General features: G+C 41.2%; 1 protein-coding gene across 2 annotated transcripts in view; it reads right to left on the bottom strand.

The window, feature by feature from the left end:
* Positions 1–16,508, bottom strand: part of zmiz1a (zinc finger, MIZ-type containing 1a) — a 108,241-nt gene that overhangs the window by 11,640 nt on the left and 80,093 nt on the right. The window contains exon 7 of one of the 2 annotated variants that reach the window (XM_059359072.1): positions 6,248–6,283. The exons of the other annotated variant lie outside the window; for it this stretch is intronic. Within the exon in view, the coding sequence (XP_059215055.1) occupies positions 6,248–6,283 (36 nt within the window). The remainder of the gene's footprint in view (positions 1–6,247; positions 6,284–16,508) is intronic. 2 annotated transcript variants of the gene reach the window in all.

The raw sequence follows: 16,508 nt of genomic DNA, 5'->3' as shown, positions 1-16,508 counted from the left end.
GTCATTCTTGAATCGATCAGAGTCATGCAGCTTATTCAAACACGCTGCATCTTTGATTGTGGAAAGTTGTCTCGACAAACAAACAAAAGAAAGGTTACAGTGCTCACTACTTAATTAAATAATTTAAGATGCTATTTTTAGCCATGTAGACCCAGATACACCAGCTTGTAAGAAGTGCTGTTGCCAGGTTTGGGGTTTCAAGATGTAGAGGGTTTTTTTTTTTTAATGATTGTGCCCTCAAGAAATATATTGAGGTTTAAACAGGATGTGACATTGAAATTGGCATTGAATTGTGATGATTTACAAGGCCACACTCAGCAAATGTCTGTCAGAATGTCAGAATGCCTTGTGAAGGAAATAAAATAAAAACATGGTTGTAAATGGAAACGATGAACCAATAGCTGTGAATTGAAATGGTATTTTTTGTAATTTGTAAGTACATTATAATACACCAAGGCTAAATTTTGGCTTGGTTGACAGAGGCTTGGTTGACAGAGTGATATGTTGTGTGTAGGCCTATAAAGTAGAAGTATGTTAAATATTCCCTTAATTATTTGTTTAAGAAAGGACCCTTTGTTTGCATCATCTTACTCATGCAAAATTGTTGCACAATCCATAATTTTTTTTTTACTTTTTTTTACCCCATTTAAAAAATGTACTATAGTGGCCACCATTTAGGTATTTGTCTGGAAAAAAATCTCACATCAATCAGGCTTCAGGTACTTCCAATGCATCATGTTTTCTAAACGATTAAAATCTGATCTGACAAGTTGCTACTTAAAAACAAAAACAAAAAAAGGAGAGGGAGAAAAAGAGAGGAGAGGAATGAAGAACAAAGCAGAGGAGCAGCAACATTTTCTTCTGGAGGGTGGAGAGAGCCAAGCCTCCTAGTTAAAGAGGAATTATTCCACCCTGCCATTACGTGGAGCTTATCTCCCCACTAAATCACCACCTCTGCAGCGAGGGGACTGTCTCTTCGACTGGCAACCCACCATTTAGACCTGAAGAACAGCTCCAAGCACAAGTGAGAGAGAGAAAGATAGAGAGGCAGAGGCGGAAAAAAAAAAGAGGCGGTGACTTATCATATCAGTGTGGTGACAAGTCACCAAATCTAACAAGCTGCCAAGGCCAGAAGTCATCCATAATAGAGTGAGGGGCAGCTCTTGGCAATGTTCTTATTTAGCAAGCTTAGTACAGTTTACATGACCTTGTTTTCACCTCACAGTCCCCTGTGGTAAAACCCCTGCCAACACCATCACACACCCGCAACTACGCTACCTCTCACTTTACTCCGCATTAAATACCTCTCACATACTGTACACACCAGCAATCCTTTCAGTCATTGTGTGTTGAAAACAAAAAAACAGTCCATAGTGTTATTAATTAAGATGTTCTGTTCAAACTCACTAATAGAGACAAAGAGGAACAGATGCCAAGAGCACAGACGATCGAGCCAACAAAAAATATAAAGAAATGTCTCATTACACCTCTCTCATTTTGAATCTTTCACCTTTCCATTTATTCCCATTTGTTTTACAACTTGTGTGTAAGTCGTACATTTTATGCCGAGGGCATGAACAGCTACCTGTTGGAGATGAGCCGAGGCCAACTACTAAAAGCATCTTTGTTAAAACCTTATTCACTGGATGCTGCCTGTACACCAGCGGCTTCCGTGGTTACAGATAAGTTGGTTATACAATGCTTATTAAAACTATGCAGACTGTAAAAAAGGTAGATGAACTGTCTTGCATGATACTAAGTGGAATCACTGTGAAGCAAAGCCCGAAAGTGTCTAGAGATTGATTTCCAACGCCATGAAGTTATAACTTTGGTTCATGATGAGCATATTCTGCAACAAGCGGGATCAAAGAGATAGCTCAGTTTTGAGGAAATGGTGTTCGTTTTCCTCCTCACACGGAGAGGGATGAACTCATGGATATTTTTCTTCCGTCTCTGCATGCAGCTTGAATGTTAAATGGTGAGTTTAGCCAAGCTTTTGCCCAAACACTGGATATCCAGAGGATCAAGTAGCAGCTCTGCAGAATGTCAGTGCTACTTGATCAAGTGTTGACACGACAGTTTACAGTTGGGTAAGAAAGCAGAGAGATTGTAGCTACAGTTTGAAACATTAGGCTTATCGGGAGCCTGTGGCGGTGTTGCCTGAAGGCACCTCCTCCAGCACGGAGGGTTGTTAGTCTAATATCATCAGTTTTTCTCCCTGAATACTCACAAAATATAGTTTGAAATAAATGCAGGAGCCTGTGAAGAGGAGTAGGATAGCAGTTACTGTCTTCTTTTTTTTGCTAATAACATTCCTGTCTGCGTCTATTAAATTATGGAAATTACATCATAGTTTACTTAGACATGCCATCCTTGTTTGGAGATGTTTTAAGGTGTATTTCCCTGCCTTTTGAGAGAAGCTGCTGCTGATCCCATAGAAATCCGATAATTGAGTTTATCTAGGCTAATCTCACCATTCATACCTTTACACTGCAAGCGGAGACATTAAAATGCACTTAAGACTGCTCAAGAAGTCAAATCTTCTTTTTAAAGTCTACACACTGCTGCACTGACAATCAGGCCTCAGTCTGAAGCCTTGACTGTAAAAAAAAAAAAAAAAGTGGATCTAGACATGGTGACATCACCCCATGGGTTGTGGACTGCTGTTTTTAAGCCTGGAGTTGAGCAATTTGGCGGTTCGATCTTGCTTTTTGGTCGTTGCTATCATGTTATTATGGAACCATATATGGACGAGAGGATGAATCAGATTGACTCAATGCAAATGCATATATATACATCCAATCTGTCTGCCCCTGAGTCCTCGATACGCTGTGGAAAATCTAGTGAACTCAAGTCCATTTTTAATTTATATATGTTACCTATTATCACAAATTTGCCTCAATCGGTTTTACAATCTGTACAACATAAGACACCTTCTGTGCTTTGACCCTTGCTTAGGATAAATTATTATTCAACAATCATACGGTAGCCCCACCAGAAGTCATACCCTGCTTCATCATCTGATTTATTCTCATCTGGAGCAACATTTACAAAACTAACAACATAATGTATTGATGAAGACATGAAGCTAGCGATTGAGAAGTAAGATAATTTATTCATAGACTTCTATACAATCCATACAACCTCTTTTCACAATCAGCAGAGTTGCTACCTGCTTGCAATTAGAAAGAGTGCAGGGTCAAGGTACTTCTGCACTGGCTTTACTTTACAGACGTCACTTCTTTTACACAGCCTGTGATCTGCAGCTGCTGGGTTGTGTTGAGGTGTTTTCATTAGATTCTCTGTAATGAGCCTTGACACAAAGACCTCTCCCTAACAAGTGGTCTGTTCTGTCCTCTGCCAGCAGAACACAAGCTGACACTCTCCAAACTACTCCATTTCTTAGCTGCAGCTTTTAATTGAGTAATGCCCAGAGACATATGGGCCTTCCTCACTCTGGCTGTATTTATCGCTGTATGGCTGACTGATAGCAGAAGCCCTGGCTCATTCTCACCTCACCTCAGCCCCTCTGGGAGCAGCAGGGAGGGAGAGTAAGCCCTGGTAACAGGCTGCAAGGCCCATTAACTAATGACAGAGTGTGTGTACAAGTCCTCTTTTACAAGGAAACCCCAATGCTAATTACTATGAACTCTGATAGTGCAGAGAGTGGGGACAAGCATCTGTGTGTGGTAAAAGCCTTCAAGCATATCATTTGCCTGTTAAATCATGAAAGATCGCTCACTTTCTGAGGACATTTTAAATGTGTGCACCTCAACAACAAGCCCTCCATTCGCCACATGCATGCTTCATCACAGCAGATGAGGCTCGGGAAGGTGAGCGAGACACCCTCACCTCTCCATGAACTTCTATGCTCTTTAGCAAGACAGTTAACACTCAACTCTTTCAGTGGAGATGCTGATACCAGCAGCAGAGTGTCATTGTGCGGGACAGTTCCCAGGTGTGAATTACTGAACAAAAGGTGTTATATGACTACATAGTGAAGCATAATTTTAGTTTTACAGAGCAATTGCCCTATAGAGAAGAGAAGAACTTGCTGAAATGGCCTAATTTTGTGCCTGTGCATGTCAAATGCCAGCGATGAAGTGAACTCCACACACTGAAATGGCATTTTCAGTGGCTGCAAACAGATTTTATTCTCTCCTGCACCCCATCAGTAATTCTAGAGCTCATGACATCCTCTGTGTTAAAACGGCAGCTTACCAAGCACAAAGCACTGTGCAATTTTGGGATGAAAAAAAAAAAATAGTCCAACTATTTCTAAGTGCAAATGCTTGTGTTCCAGACTATTTTTATGGCTTTGGCTTGAAAAGTTGCAAAGGCACTCCAAAATGGCACAAACACATTTAAAGTCTAGGAGTGGCATAGAATCACTTCAACACGACAGCTACAAATCTACAACTACAAAGGGATATGTGGAGGAAGATATTATTTACCTTTCTCAACAATGTCAACCAGCACAAGTGCCACCCAACAAACATGCTTAACAGCAGAATATGGAGTAATTGACCAGAGCAAATGTGCCAGCTAAAGTGTATCACCAAGACCCAAGTACTTACTACTACTACTTCAGATTTTCAAAAGCAATTATAAACTTGTTTGTTTCCCCAAATCAAACACGAGAGAAATGTAACACTCAAGTGGAAATGAAATGAAAAGAATCAGCTCATGCCTTGATCATTTTGGTGTGCTTATTTACAACAATCTCACAGATAAAACTGCTGATGAGTTTTCAAGTTTTCAAAGGCTTCATCAGAGTGCCACATTCTTCCTGTTTTAGGGAAACAAACACATTGCAGTTTGTCGTTTTGACATATTATACCCCACTGAGTTTCAGTGCACCTGCTTCCTCTACACTACGATGTCATGATATTGATATGGCATCACTGATACATTACTGATATGGTATCAGCTGGAGGGTTTCGCTGTTTGTTGCATTATTTAATTAATGTTTTAGGTGCTACTTTCAAGTAACCCTTTAGTAAAGGAGATGCTACATGTTGCAGCCTCATTTGTTTGGATGATAACACAAAGCAAACACTGGTGGCAATGAATGGCACGGAGGAGGTTTTGTAGAACTGAATGTAGCTGCATGAACTACTCCACACACTGCAACCTCGGGATGTTACTGTGAATGCTCAAAGTAAAAACTTGGAGGCTTCGTTAGCAAACTATGTTTGCACAAAAGCTCATGTATAAGTTTGTGTGGTATTCTGCAAATACATTTTGCTAATTATGCAAGAAATTCTCAATCAGTCTAAATATATTGAATCTTGGGATGAATTGCACAGCCCTGCTCTTATATTGTTCATCCTTTCATCACCTCTGGTCCTGAAATGACCAAATATCAGCCAAATCATGCCCACCAACACCGGACACACCAGGCTTTGATACAGACATGTAATACCGTGCATGCAGCTCTTCTGTAGGTTTGTTGATAACAACACAGACAAAGGAGGAAATACTACATGAAAAATTACACTTTCTGAGCATGAACACTGCAGCACTAGACATAGAAGCCTTCTGAGACAATGTGTGGGATGATAACAAAGAAGCAATTTAGAATAGATATCATAGGCAGAGGTCTGTAAAGCACTGGCAGGTAGGTCTATGCTGTGTGGGTACAAAATATTATGCAAAAGACAAATATGGAGGGGATATAAAATCCTGCGAAATAAAAAAAAAGTCATGCTTTTTGCAGAAGTGTAATGGAAGCCATTTAAGCAGTCAATGATATCCCCCATCCTGCCCCCTCTCTGTTCAGCCAACTTCTTCCAAGAGAAGAGCATATCAAATGGGCTTTAGTCTCAACAGCTTAGAGGCAGAACAACTCAAACATGCCCTGCAGAGAGACAGCGCTGTGTCAGAAATCACACTCAACTCAAACCAGGCCTTTAATGTAGCTAACTGTTCACACTGATCAATCTGAAACAGTCTCTAACTTCAAATGTTTTTTTTAATTTCATTTACTTTTTTAAATTTTCCGTAATTTTCCTTTTTGCATTGGTAAAGCAATGCAGTTTTGTTTTCTGGCTGGTTTGACAGAATTTCATCCACGACCTCTGGCAGTACACCAGACGTTAGGACAGAGGGGGGAGAAGATGGATGGAAGGATGCTAGACAGAGGACAGGTGGAGATGGAGGGAGTGGGCAGATCCCCTCCTCCCCTGGATGTGTGTGGGTCACAAGCCAAAGAGATGCTGCAGCCCAGAAGGGAGGGTAGCTCTACCTGAGTCACTCTGACATCTCCTGCAGGTGCTGGTTTCTGTGGGGTTCAAATTACACATTTTTAAACGGGGCAGAGTTATAAGAATCAGCATGAACACCAAACATAATGCAGTATGACGGCAGGATCTGATTAGAGGTGCAAAATGTCGGAGCTCAGGGTGGGAAGTCGCATGTGGCCACAAAAAACAACAAACAGCTCTAATACATTTTTAATGCATCGTGGGGCGTGCAGAGTCCAACTGAGCTGGACTGAGGCTCACTGCATTGTATTTATAGCAGCTTTAAATCATCATACTCATGAGTCAGATACTCTCAATCTGTGTGCTGTTATACAACGAGTCAGGGACTACAAAGGACAAGCACAAGGATACAAAGCTCATATACTTTGTGTACCCATTTTCATATTTGAAGTGGTCTTTAATGTTTTCCCAAATGTATCTATAATTAGTGGCAGACTTAATCTGGCCAATTAATGCCATTTTGAGATAAAAGCTTTGTCCTGTGCCTGCGCGCACAAGACATATTTCTTGTTTATTATAGTATTTCACTGAGCTGCATCAAGAAAGGTCATTGTTATCCATGTATAAGTTAAAAAATGTGTGTTCTCTCTCAGAAGCAAGGAGGTGCTGATATCTGCTGTTAAGTAGACTAAAACTATTCATTTTTCATTAATTTGTTGTTGTTGTTTATTTTTAACAAAGTTTAGTTGTTTGATTAGCTGTGGATATTTAATAAGTTGATATTTTTGCACAAGTGCACTTCTGACAGGGTCTTGACTTACTTAAACATGCAGAGACAATGCAGACAACAACAGTGTTAAATAAATGTTCATTTAATTGAATTAAATGTTCAGCAAATTGATCAGCATATTGGTCAGCCACTATTTAGAATCTCACTTACACCCTAAAATACTTCCTCTGTGAAGACACAAAAAAATGTTATGAAAAGGGTCAAAATGAAGCGTATCGTGGGCTGAACTTTTTCCACTCCATGCAATATATCTCGCCGAAATTAACAATATTTTTAGTATTAATGAATCCGGTAATAATTTTCTTGGAATATGCAGAATAGTGAGAAATGAATTTCAGCAATCAGCTTTTTCCTAAATATAACAGAAAAATAAACCAATAAAATGTGGCTTTTTTTTAGGGAAATACAAATATCAATGTAAAGTTGCTGCTATAGTTGCTGATTAATTATCTTTCCGGTATCAAGTTTCTCTTCTATTTGATGAGGTATGTTTGTGTATCTTGTGATGCCGAGTGAAATAACAGACCACATGATTAAACAGCTCTACAGGTTTACTTTGGGTACATTTGTTATGACAGGGGTTATGACATTGACCTAGGGATCTGACCTACATCTTCGCTGTGATATGAAATTCAGGTGGCCAGTGTATCTGCGTCAGACGCTCCGTGAGTCAGCCTGTCCTGCTTACAGTGCTAAGCCTGGGGTCACGGCCTTCCACATCTGTATCAGAGAACTGTCACAACACTCACAGTGATCCTACATTCGATCACACACCCATTATCCACATCTGAGTCACACACAGTGTGCAGTAAATATGCACAGTTGCACTCAAAGGCATGTCAAAGCAAACAGGGAAATACACATTGGCACACAGGTATGGGAACACAGGCATATGTACGAAAACAGAAGAAGAAAAAAACAGAAGGTAAATATGGAAACAGAGGTGTGTGTTGGTGGGTAAACAAACACAGTCGGTGTCTGGGCTTTGTGAAGATGTGCTTATACAGTAAAGCGCCTCACACGGCGAGGAAGAGCATCAGAGAACAGCAAGCTGTGAATGAACTGCTCTTATCAGCCACGCGCAGCTTCCCACCACTGGAGGGGAACTAGTAAATATCACATGCCTAATTATAACCAGACACACTACTTGTCTCAACTTCCACAATATGTCTTTCATCTCACACTGTTGTTCCTTCAATGAAATCATTAGGGTGAAAAACACAATCAGGAATTCTGAGATTTCCTGAGGCTTCTGTTTCATGAAATAAAACAGTGATTAAAACGTGATGAAATTCCAACTGTGGCCTTTTCTCCAGGTGAATTAGCAAAGGAAGAATTTCTTGAGGAGTGGCCATGAGAGGATGTCAACACACACTGAATAGGTAAGGAAGTGATTAACAAGACTGAGGAATTTAACGAGTGTTTCCTGAAACACATCCTGCAAGAATAGTGTGTAGCCTGGGGCACTAAGAGCTCCACCCTCAGTGCTATCAGTACCTGACATCAGTTTGTCCTACTAGAAATTATTCTCTCAGGTAAAAACTCTCTAACAAAACTTAACTTTGCCACTTGCTGTCAGTGGGAAGGAGGGAGGGGTGTCGAGCATGGCAATGATTCACAGAAAAGCAGAAACTGCAAAAAAAACCCCAATTTAAAATAAAATGTAGGCCGCACACACAGTTCAAAGTCAAATGTCGTGAGTGAGTCACTAAACAGCCTGATGGGACATACTCAGCAGTCACTGGAGGTCACAGAAGTGCGTAACGTAAGCGATACAAACAAAGCGTTGGAGCCAGAGAGAAAGCAGGAAGGCTAGAGGGGGAGAGTGGCTGCATGTGGCTGTGAGGTTGAGGATGCAGACGGTTTCAGCGGTTTACACCCTGCTCAGGCTAACAGGAAGTGCTGCAGCTCCGCGGCAGCTAGCTGGAAGTCGTATTGTGTTACACACAGGTCAATGGAAGAAAGTGTTATAGTTTGCAGGAGCGATTAAGTTGTCAGTTTTAAGGTTGATTGTATAGCCTGCAGCATCATGTTATTTCTATTGCCTGACCAGCCTTCATGTTGTTTCCCTTTATGAGACATACATTTGACAAGAACAGGTACATTTAATAGTTTTAAACACCACTGAAAGAGAGAAGCAAAGCAAAAGCAGGTCTCTCTGTGCACTGATCTAACTGCATTGTCTGTCCACGACTACGCTCCCCCCTCTCCTCCCCCTCCTTCTCTCCTAATGAGTGGACAGGCAGACAGGCTCTGGCTCCAAGCACAGGTCAACAACTTAAAAAGGATCCACAGCTGAAAAGTGGGTCATCTTCTCCTGATATAGAACCACATACACTAACACACATAGACTCTTTACACTGAAGTGCTCCTTTCGGTGCCATAAATTGGAAGATGTATGATGTCGCCTCATCACTAGGATTCACACAATCATACTATTTATAGCAATGGAAATTGAGTGTGTCGTTATGGAATTTGCATATGTGCAATGTCAAATAAACTAAATGCCATCTGATCCAAACATGTTTGTTCTGTCTTTTTTACAGTTCAATTTTATTTCTCTAACACTAAACATGACCTACAACCCTGATCCCCCAAAAAGTTTGGATGCTGTAAAATGTTTTAATAAAAACAGAATGCAAAGATTTTCAAATCCCTTTCCACTTAAATTCACTTAACAAACATAACATAAAGACAGGATAATTAATGTTAAAACTGATTTTGTAAATATATACAATCATTCTGAATGTGATGCATTCTTTTTGTATTTACATTTTACACACCAACTTTTTTGGAATCAGTCCTGTACAATCCCCTCAAATTTAAACTCACCTTAAACCCCAAACATAACTTTTTTAATTTTCGGACACATTAACCCAAACATAACCACAACCTCGACTGCAACCTTTATCCACATAGCCCAGAAATTAGCAAAAAATGAACCACTACACATGTCGGTGCATGCTTGTGCAGAGTGCACACACAGACAAAAAACCCACTCTGAACAACCCTATGACAGAACAGCATGTAGGTCAACCTGTGGTCAGCTGATCTGCCCTGATCCTGTCTTGTGTGCAGCCAGTGCTTTATATACTACAGTCACACTAGCCCACCATGCGAGACAGAATTGATTATGTTTTATGGCCTAAATTACAGCTGCAACACACAAAATTATGTAAGCGCACAGTTGCAACTAAAGATTTTACATTTAGACAGTGTAAGAGCATATACTTTTAAAATAAAACTGGACAAATTCTACTTCAATTACTGCAATTCTAAGTGCATCATCTTAGAACAACATCACATGCTCAGTTGGCCTCTGTTAACCTCTGATTCTGCCCCATGCATGCAAACACACTCAAATAATATACCAAATAGTTGTGCAGAAATACACACGTGGACAGCACACATACGCGCACACACACACACACACACACACACACACACACACACACACACACACACATACTTACCCAGAACCAAGTAAAGTCCCTGCACATCTCATCTTATTCCCTTCATAGCGCAGAGAAAAGACTCAAGTGTCACAAATGCTCCTGTTCCCGCAGAGGCCAGTGGCAACTCTCAAAGCTTTTGCTGCTTCCAAGCCTCCTGCCTGCGCCTTATCACTCTCACTCTCTGCACATATCCCTTACTCTGCTCACTCTTTCTTTCTTACTTCCTCTCCCCACTCCTGTCTTTCTCTCTTCTTTTCTTTTGCTCACTCTCTTTCTCCTCCCTTGCTCTCTGATCTGTCTTTTTCCCTTGTCCAGCGTCTGCACAATGCACATCAATTATTCAGAGGCAGTCTCCCGGTTTCTCCGGCTTATCCAATCAGAGCGGGGCTCTGCACTAATGGGCTCCTGCTGTACCTGCTACCGGCTCCAACACACTCTCGAGACAGCGGGGGGGAGTAGGAGGGAAGGAGGGAGAGAAATAGACAGAGGGAGCAGAGGAGACAGCCGAGGAAGAGGGAGGATGAGAGGAAGAGATAAAGACAACGAGCCGACGCAGACAAACAGGAGTAGAGATAGAGAAGGCAAGATATTCCAGTGCTTCTCACCTCTGTCGTGAGGTGCTGTTATTGATGTGCTCTGCCTAGTCTGTCTTGCGCTCCGTTGCCCTGTTTCTCTAAGCTGCCATCACACACTTGACGGTGCACACAGAAACACACATGCTTAATCCGACAATGTGACTGCCATTTGTCAGGGAGGGCAAAAAAACAGAGGAAACAACAGAAAAAAATCTGCAAGCTCAGATTGCAAACTTGCATAAATGGGTGGAGCTTAGTATGCTATGCAGCTTGGCTGGCTGGAAGCCAGTGCATGAGAGAGGAAGTGGGAGAATGTATGAGATGTAAAGAACAGACAAACAGTAACATATCAGCCCAATTAGAGAGGGGATTCCTGCCTGCAGGACAGTCTAACCTGACACCATCTTTTTGGCTTCATCAGAAGTAAAGCCAGCTAACAAGACACTTCAGAGTCTCGCAGAATTTCTGAGTGCAGCTGAATTAAAGAAGAAGCAGGATGAGGGTGAGCTGGAGTTCATCTTCTCTTCACCCGCCCCTAACATAACCCAACATGGTGGATGAATGAACAGGAAAAACCTCAGCTGTCATTGTTCTCTCTTTCCTTACCTAGTAAATGTTGAGATGTGCCGTGCAGCCGAAGAGCGGGAAAGCCCACTGGCCTTGTGACAGCAGAGGGAAGTTGTCTTTTGTGCGACAGACACATTCAGTCATCAACGGTTTCACAAATGTCCCACGCACAATTGAAACACACACAACAGAGGCATTGTTGGCCAGAAATATAACTTGAAAAGGGTGTATCTAAAGCCCCTGAGGGTTGATGTGTGTGTAGGGGGGTGTGAGTCCTGAGGTGTGGGTGCCAGATCAGTCAACCCTAAACAAAGGGAGGATTTAAATCATTTGCTCATCCGGTTTTGACAAGAACAAACACTTCTGTGTTTGGAGTGCGAGTGCACTGTCAGCTCAGCTGGGATATTACCAAAATGAATTTACTTGCAACTGTGTAAACCAAACCAATTAAGTAGCAAGTGATAGAGGACCCAATCGGCCAAAGGCAGCAAATGCAGCTACCCTAATAAGTATTTTCCCATGAGCTTTATTTCTATAAACTTAATAGTGAAGTTGTGAAGGTAGTTTTGGGTTGCAAAGGGGTTTCATCATCTAAGGCGAACCACTGGAGAGTGTCAGAGGAGAGGCCCGCTTGCTAAAAATAAACCCTGTTTCCTGTTAATAATTCAGCGCGCTGCTCTTACTCAGCAGTAATTAAATATAAAAGTCTGTAAGGTTGATTGGGTCAGTAACAAAGGATGCCTACACCTTCCTCTAGTTCTACACACACAGCTCAAAGTTGGAAAGACAGACGGGGTGAGAAAATCAATCAAGTAAAAGTAAATTGAGACAGATAAGTGGAAGACATGTCAGATTGTTATAGGCAAAGGAGGAGGGAGAAGATGTGTGTGTGCGTACATACAGGCACTCACACACAAGTCTAATGGGACTACTTTTTCAGTTCATTCTCTTGCACTTGCTTGCTGAATTATGGGAGTTGCCGATTTTTTTTGTGAGCTCTGTGTGTTTGTGTGTTTTTCACAGGACACAGGGTGAGTAACAGCCACACCCTGGAAGTTTTCTGTCATTGTTGACACAGTGGAGCGGCTGTTTTCCTGAGATCAGTGAGCAAGCTCTGTTGACTGACCGAGCACTGACAATTCTGCAGTTCTGCAGGGATTATTTCTCTTTAATGTCAGATGTGAGTGGGTGGGGGGAATTTACAAACCACCCAGAACAAAACAAAGCTCTTCTCAACATATTTCCCCAGCCTTTTTCGTTTTCAAACACTCGTTCTTAATCAGCTGAAGAAGAGAAACTGAAAAACATCAAAGAGAAATTATCGCTTGTGCAGACAAAAGGGATTGTAAAAATATCACCTGCTCTTTGACCACAATGATAAGCATTCATTACTGGAGCTTAACTTTCTGATAGCATGTGATGCCAACATAAATTATTAAATCGTTATTTCTTTGAGCAAGACAGAGGAACAACAAGCAGAAACCTGACTTAAACATTAAAGTAGGTTTCTAAGAACATAGCGATCATTCCAGGGAGCAGCTACCTTTAATCCAGAGCGTGTCAAGTCATGTTGAAAACAAAATACACAAACTGAGTCACACTTCAGATTTACTTTCATCTATTTAAACTTAACAGGAGGGGACACTGTCAAGAAGAAGATGCAAGAAAGGTGACATAGAAAACTGGATTACTTTTCAGAAATGTAATTCTGTTTGTTTATTATTGGCGCTCATGCTTCATAAAGAAAGAGAGCGAACTGTTATGAGCTTGGTGACAAGAGTGGCAGATTCACTGAGGACAGAAATGGTAAAACTCTTGATAGATTATGTGCCTAATCTGATTTAGTGTCTGCTGAACTTCACAGTAACCCAACAGCTCAGAGTCTATTAGAGTTTTGTGTGTTTGTAGGGCAGCAGCACACCTATTATTTAATGAACCTCTCAGTTGGAAGTCAGCTTGTAGCAGGCTACAGATTATTGCGAGGAAAACATAAACAGCTCTAAGAAGATTTAAAAACATGGATTTAAAAGCACTGCATTGGAAAAATAATCAGCATTTATGAAGTTTAACTTTCTGCAAATCAAAACCTCGAAGTCGCTCTTTTTTTGCAAGAGAGTGAACTAAACGTAACAATGTTAGCTGCTAGCATGCTAACACTGTCAAAGCTGTGTGCACTCGCTGGCACTGAGCGTTAACAGTGCTAATGCTAGCTCGCCTAACAGCTGATAAATCTCTTCACTGGCTGATTCCAGATTAGAGCAACACTCTAATCCCCGAGGCTTCACTGCAGGGTCACAATCTCCAGACAGCTCATCAGCAGCAGTCTGCTGTTGCTGAAAATCTCTCAAATGCGTCAATGGGTCTCACAGGGCAGCAGTTTTATGTCAGGGGAGTGCAACTTTAGGCATTTTTCATTTGTTAATGGGTTCACTTACTTGGGAAACCAGCACAAAGCAATACATGCAAATAGAAAATTATAAATGCAAGATTCATCAATTAATTTGAGATGGAAAATATTATTTTTACTGTAGATCTGTTCTAACTGGAGTCATATATTATTTCATTTAGTGATTCATTTCGAGTAAAATGTCTACCTCATCACCTTGATCATTGATTTGCACATGCAAATACTATAGTGTAGCTCAACTAATAAGAAAAATATGAAATAATGATTTGAATAAAAGAATGTTAGTTTACCCATCATTCAGCTGTAACAAAAACAAAACATGTTGCAGTCTTCTAAGAGTGTGAAAACTAGTTAGAAAGTGAGCACAGAAGTTAACCGGTAGCTTAAAAGATAAATATAAATAGCTCAAAGTAAATGACTAAACAGTACAAATAATTAGCTTAAAAGTAATGGAGGAACGGTTAAAATAGTGAGCTAAAAGTACACAGTAGAAACCGTCAGCGGAATGTAATGGAAAATGATTGAAATAATAGCTAAAAGTAATAGATAAATAGTTAGCATAGTGTTAACAGTTAGCTAAAAGTACATTTCTGAAATGATTAGCTAAAAGTGCTGACTAAACAGTTCAAATAATTAGCTAAGGATAATAGAAAAGTACTTGTGTAGTAGTAATAAATAGTCAAAGTTAATGGTTGAAATAATTAGCTAAAAGTAGTGGATAACTGGTTAACATAGTTAGCTAAGTTACTGACTTAACTGTTAAAATAATAAACTAAAAGTAATGGATAAATAGTTAGCATAGAGGTATTAATTCAGCTTCTCTCCAAGTAGAAGTAGTAGTATGATAGCTGACCAAACCAACCTTAACACATTATTAACAGTTTGGGGGTATGAAACAATGAACACTATCAAGTTTTATATAACGAATGAAGGTAAACATTGGGAACTGATAAAGGGCTGTGTGAGTTCATCTGGCAGGGGTTTGAGGGTTCCTCTGACTTAAATCACCTGTTATTTGCAAGCAATGCGAGTATTTTGTTGTTGTAGTTAGAAGACACAAGTCAATTTAATTTTGCAATGGCTCAAGTTGTCAAGCTGTTAAAAAAAGTAGGGAAGCAATAATTGCTTTATCAATTTCCTCTTTAACTGATGCTCCGAAAGAAAGCGTCAGTGTGATTGATCAGCAGTCTTAAGAGTCTGCCTCTTCCCCAGAGGAGCCCGCAGAGAGCATCCCAGACTCCTTGGCCCTCATCTGGGCTCTCAGGTGTCAGATTTGCGGCCTGCTGTCGCCATGCAGGCTGTCAGAAGATTGTGCTGGGGCTGCACAATTAAACACACATCCATGCATGTACGGACACACACACACACAAAGAAACAGTGGCAATACACATGACCATACAGACAGAGCTAACAAAGCAGAAAAACAAATGGCTGTGTGCATCTTTGTGGATGCATTTGTATGAGAGCATGCATGTGTCTCTGAGTTCAAGTGTGCATCACGTCTCCTCTGTCGCCCCCCCCGTCTGCTTTCTCAGACAGACGTCCTTGTAAGGGAGGTAAGACGGATGCTTAGTGAGTAAGACCTGCCCTGAGTCACATCTGCCTCCCACCCCGGCAGCCTGCCTGCCTTGTTTGATGACTGGCCACATCATATCTCCCATCCCCCACCCCCCACCCTGCATAATTACACTACAGTTCCCATTTGTCCGCTGTGCATAAACAGCTCTTCCTGAAACCCAGTGCTGTCTTCTATTAGATCCCAGAACCATCAGCAGGCCTGAGGATGATTCTGACTGTCAGCCGGGGCCCAGACAGCCAGCCAGTCAGAGCCATGCCTGGACAACAATCACATTATCCCAACACAGGAACACAGACAGAGAAAGAAATACAGCAATCAATATTGTACACTGACGTCTGTCTGACCACTTAAGTTCCTCCCAACAAGACGCTTCCCACCACAACTGAAAGAGGATATTTAGCTTGAGCAAAATGTTCATATCACAGGACCATGTGAAAAAAAAACTGCAGAAACTGATACATTTCTGCATTCTGCACATTCAGCTGCAACACATAGCAGCTCACATGAAGAATTATGGGATAAGATTTCAGAGCATTACTGTTACTGTCACTGCAGTTCCTGTTATGAAACAGTGACATATTTGCCCTGTCAGAAAAACAAAGAAATCAGACAGTTTAATCAAAATATTTGACTCTCACTACTGCCACTTATGTAAGTGGCAAACAAAGGTTTATCTGTGTTCTGACTGGCTGGCTACGGCTTTGTCAGGTCTCTGTCAGGCAGAGTGAGTGGTCCAGCACACATCAGTGACACCTCCCCAGCCATCTCTCTTGTCTCTCCCGCCTCTGCACATTTCACTTTGACAAATGTACAAGAACAGGCCGCTCCTGCAGGACTGTGGGAGGTGGGGAGGGGAGGGGAGGTATGGATCGGGGGGAAATTGGATTTGATAGATAAATGTCTGAGGATAGCATTACTGCTCACTCTTT

This window comes from Centropristis striata, chromosome 20 (genome assembly GCF_030273125.1).
Source record: "Centropristis striata isolate RG_2023a ecotype Rhode Island chromosome 20, C.striata_1.0, whole genome shotgun sequence".
Lineage (NCBI taxonomy): Eukaryota > Metazoa > Chordata > Actinopteri > Perciformes > Serranidae > Centropristis > Centropristis striata.
This window is presented reverse-complemented; position numbering and strand designations above follow the sequence as displayed.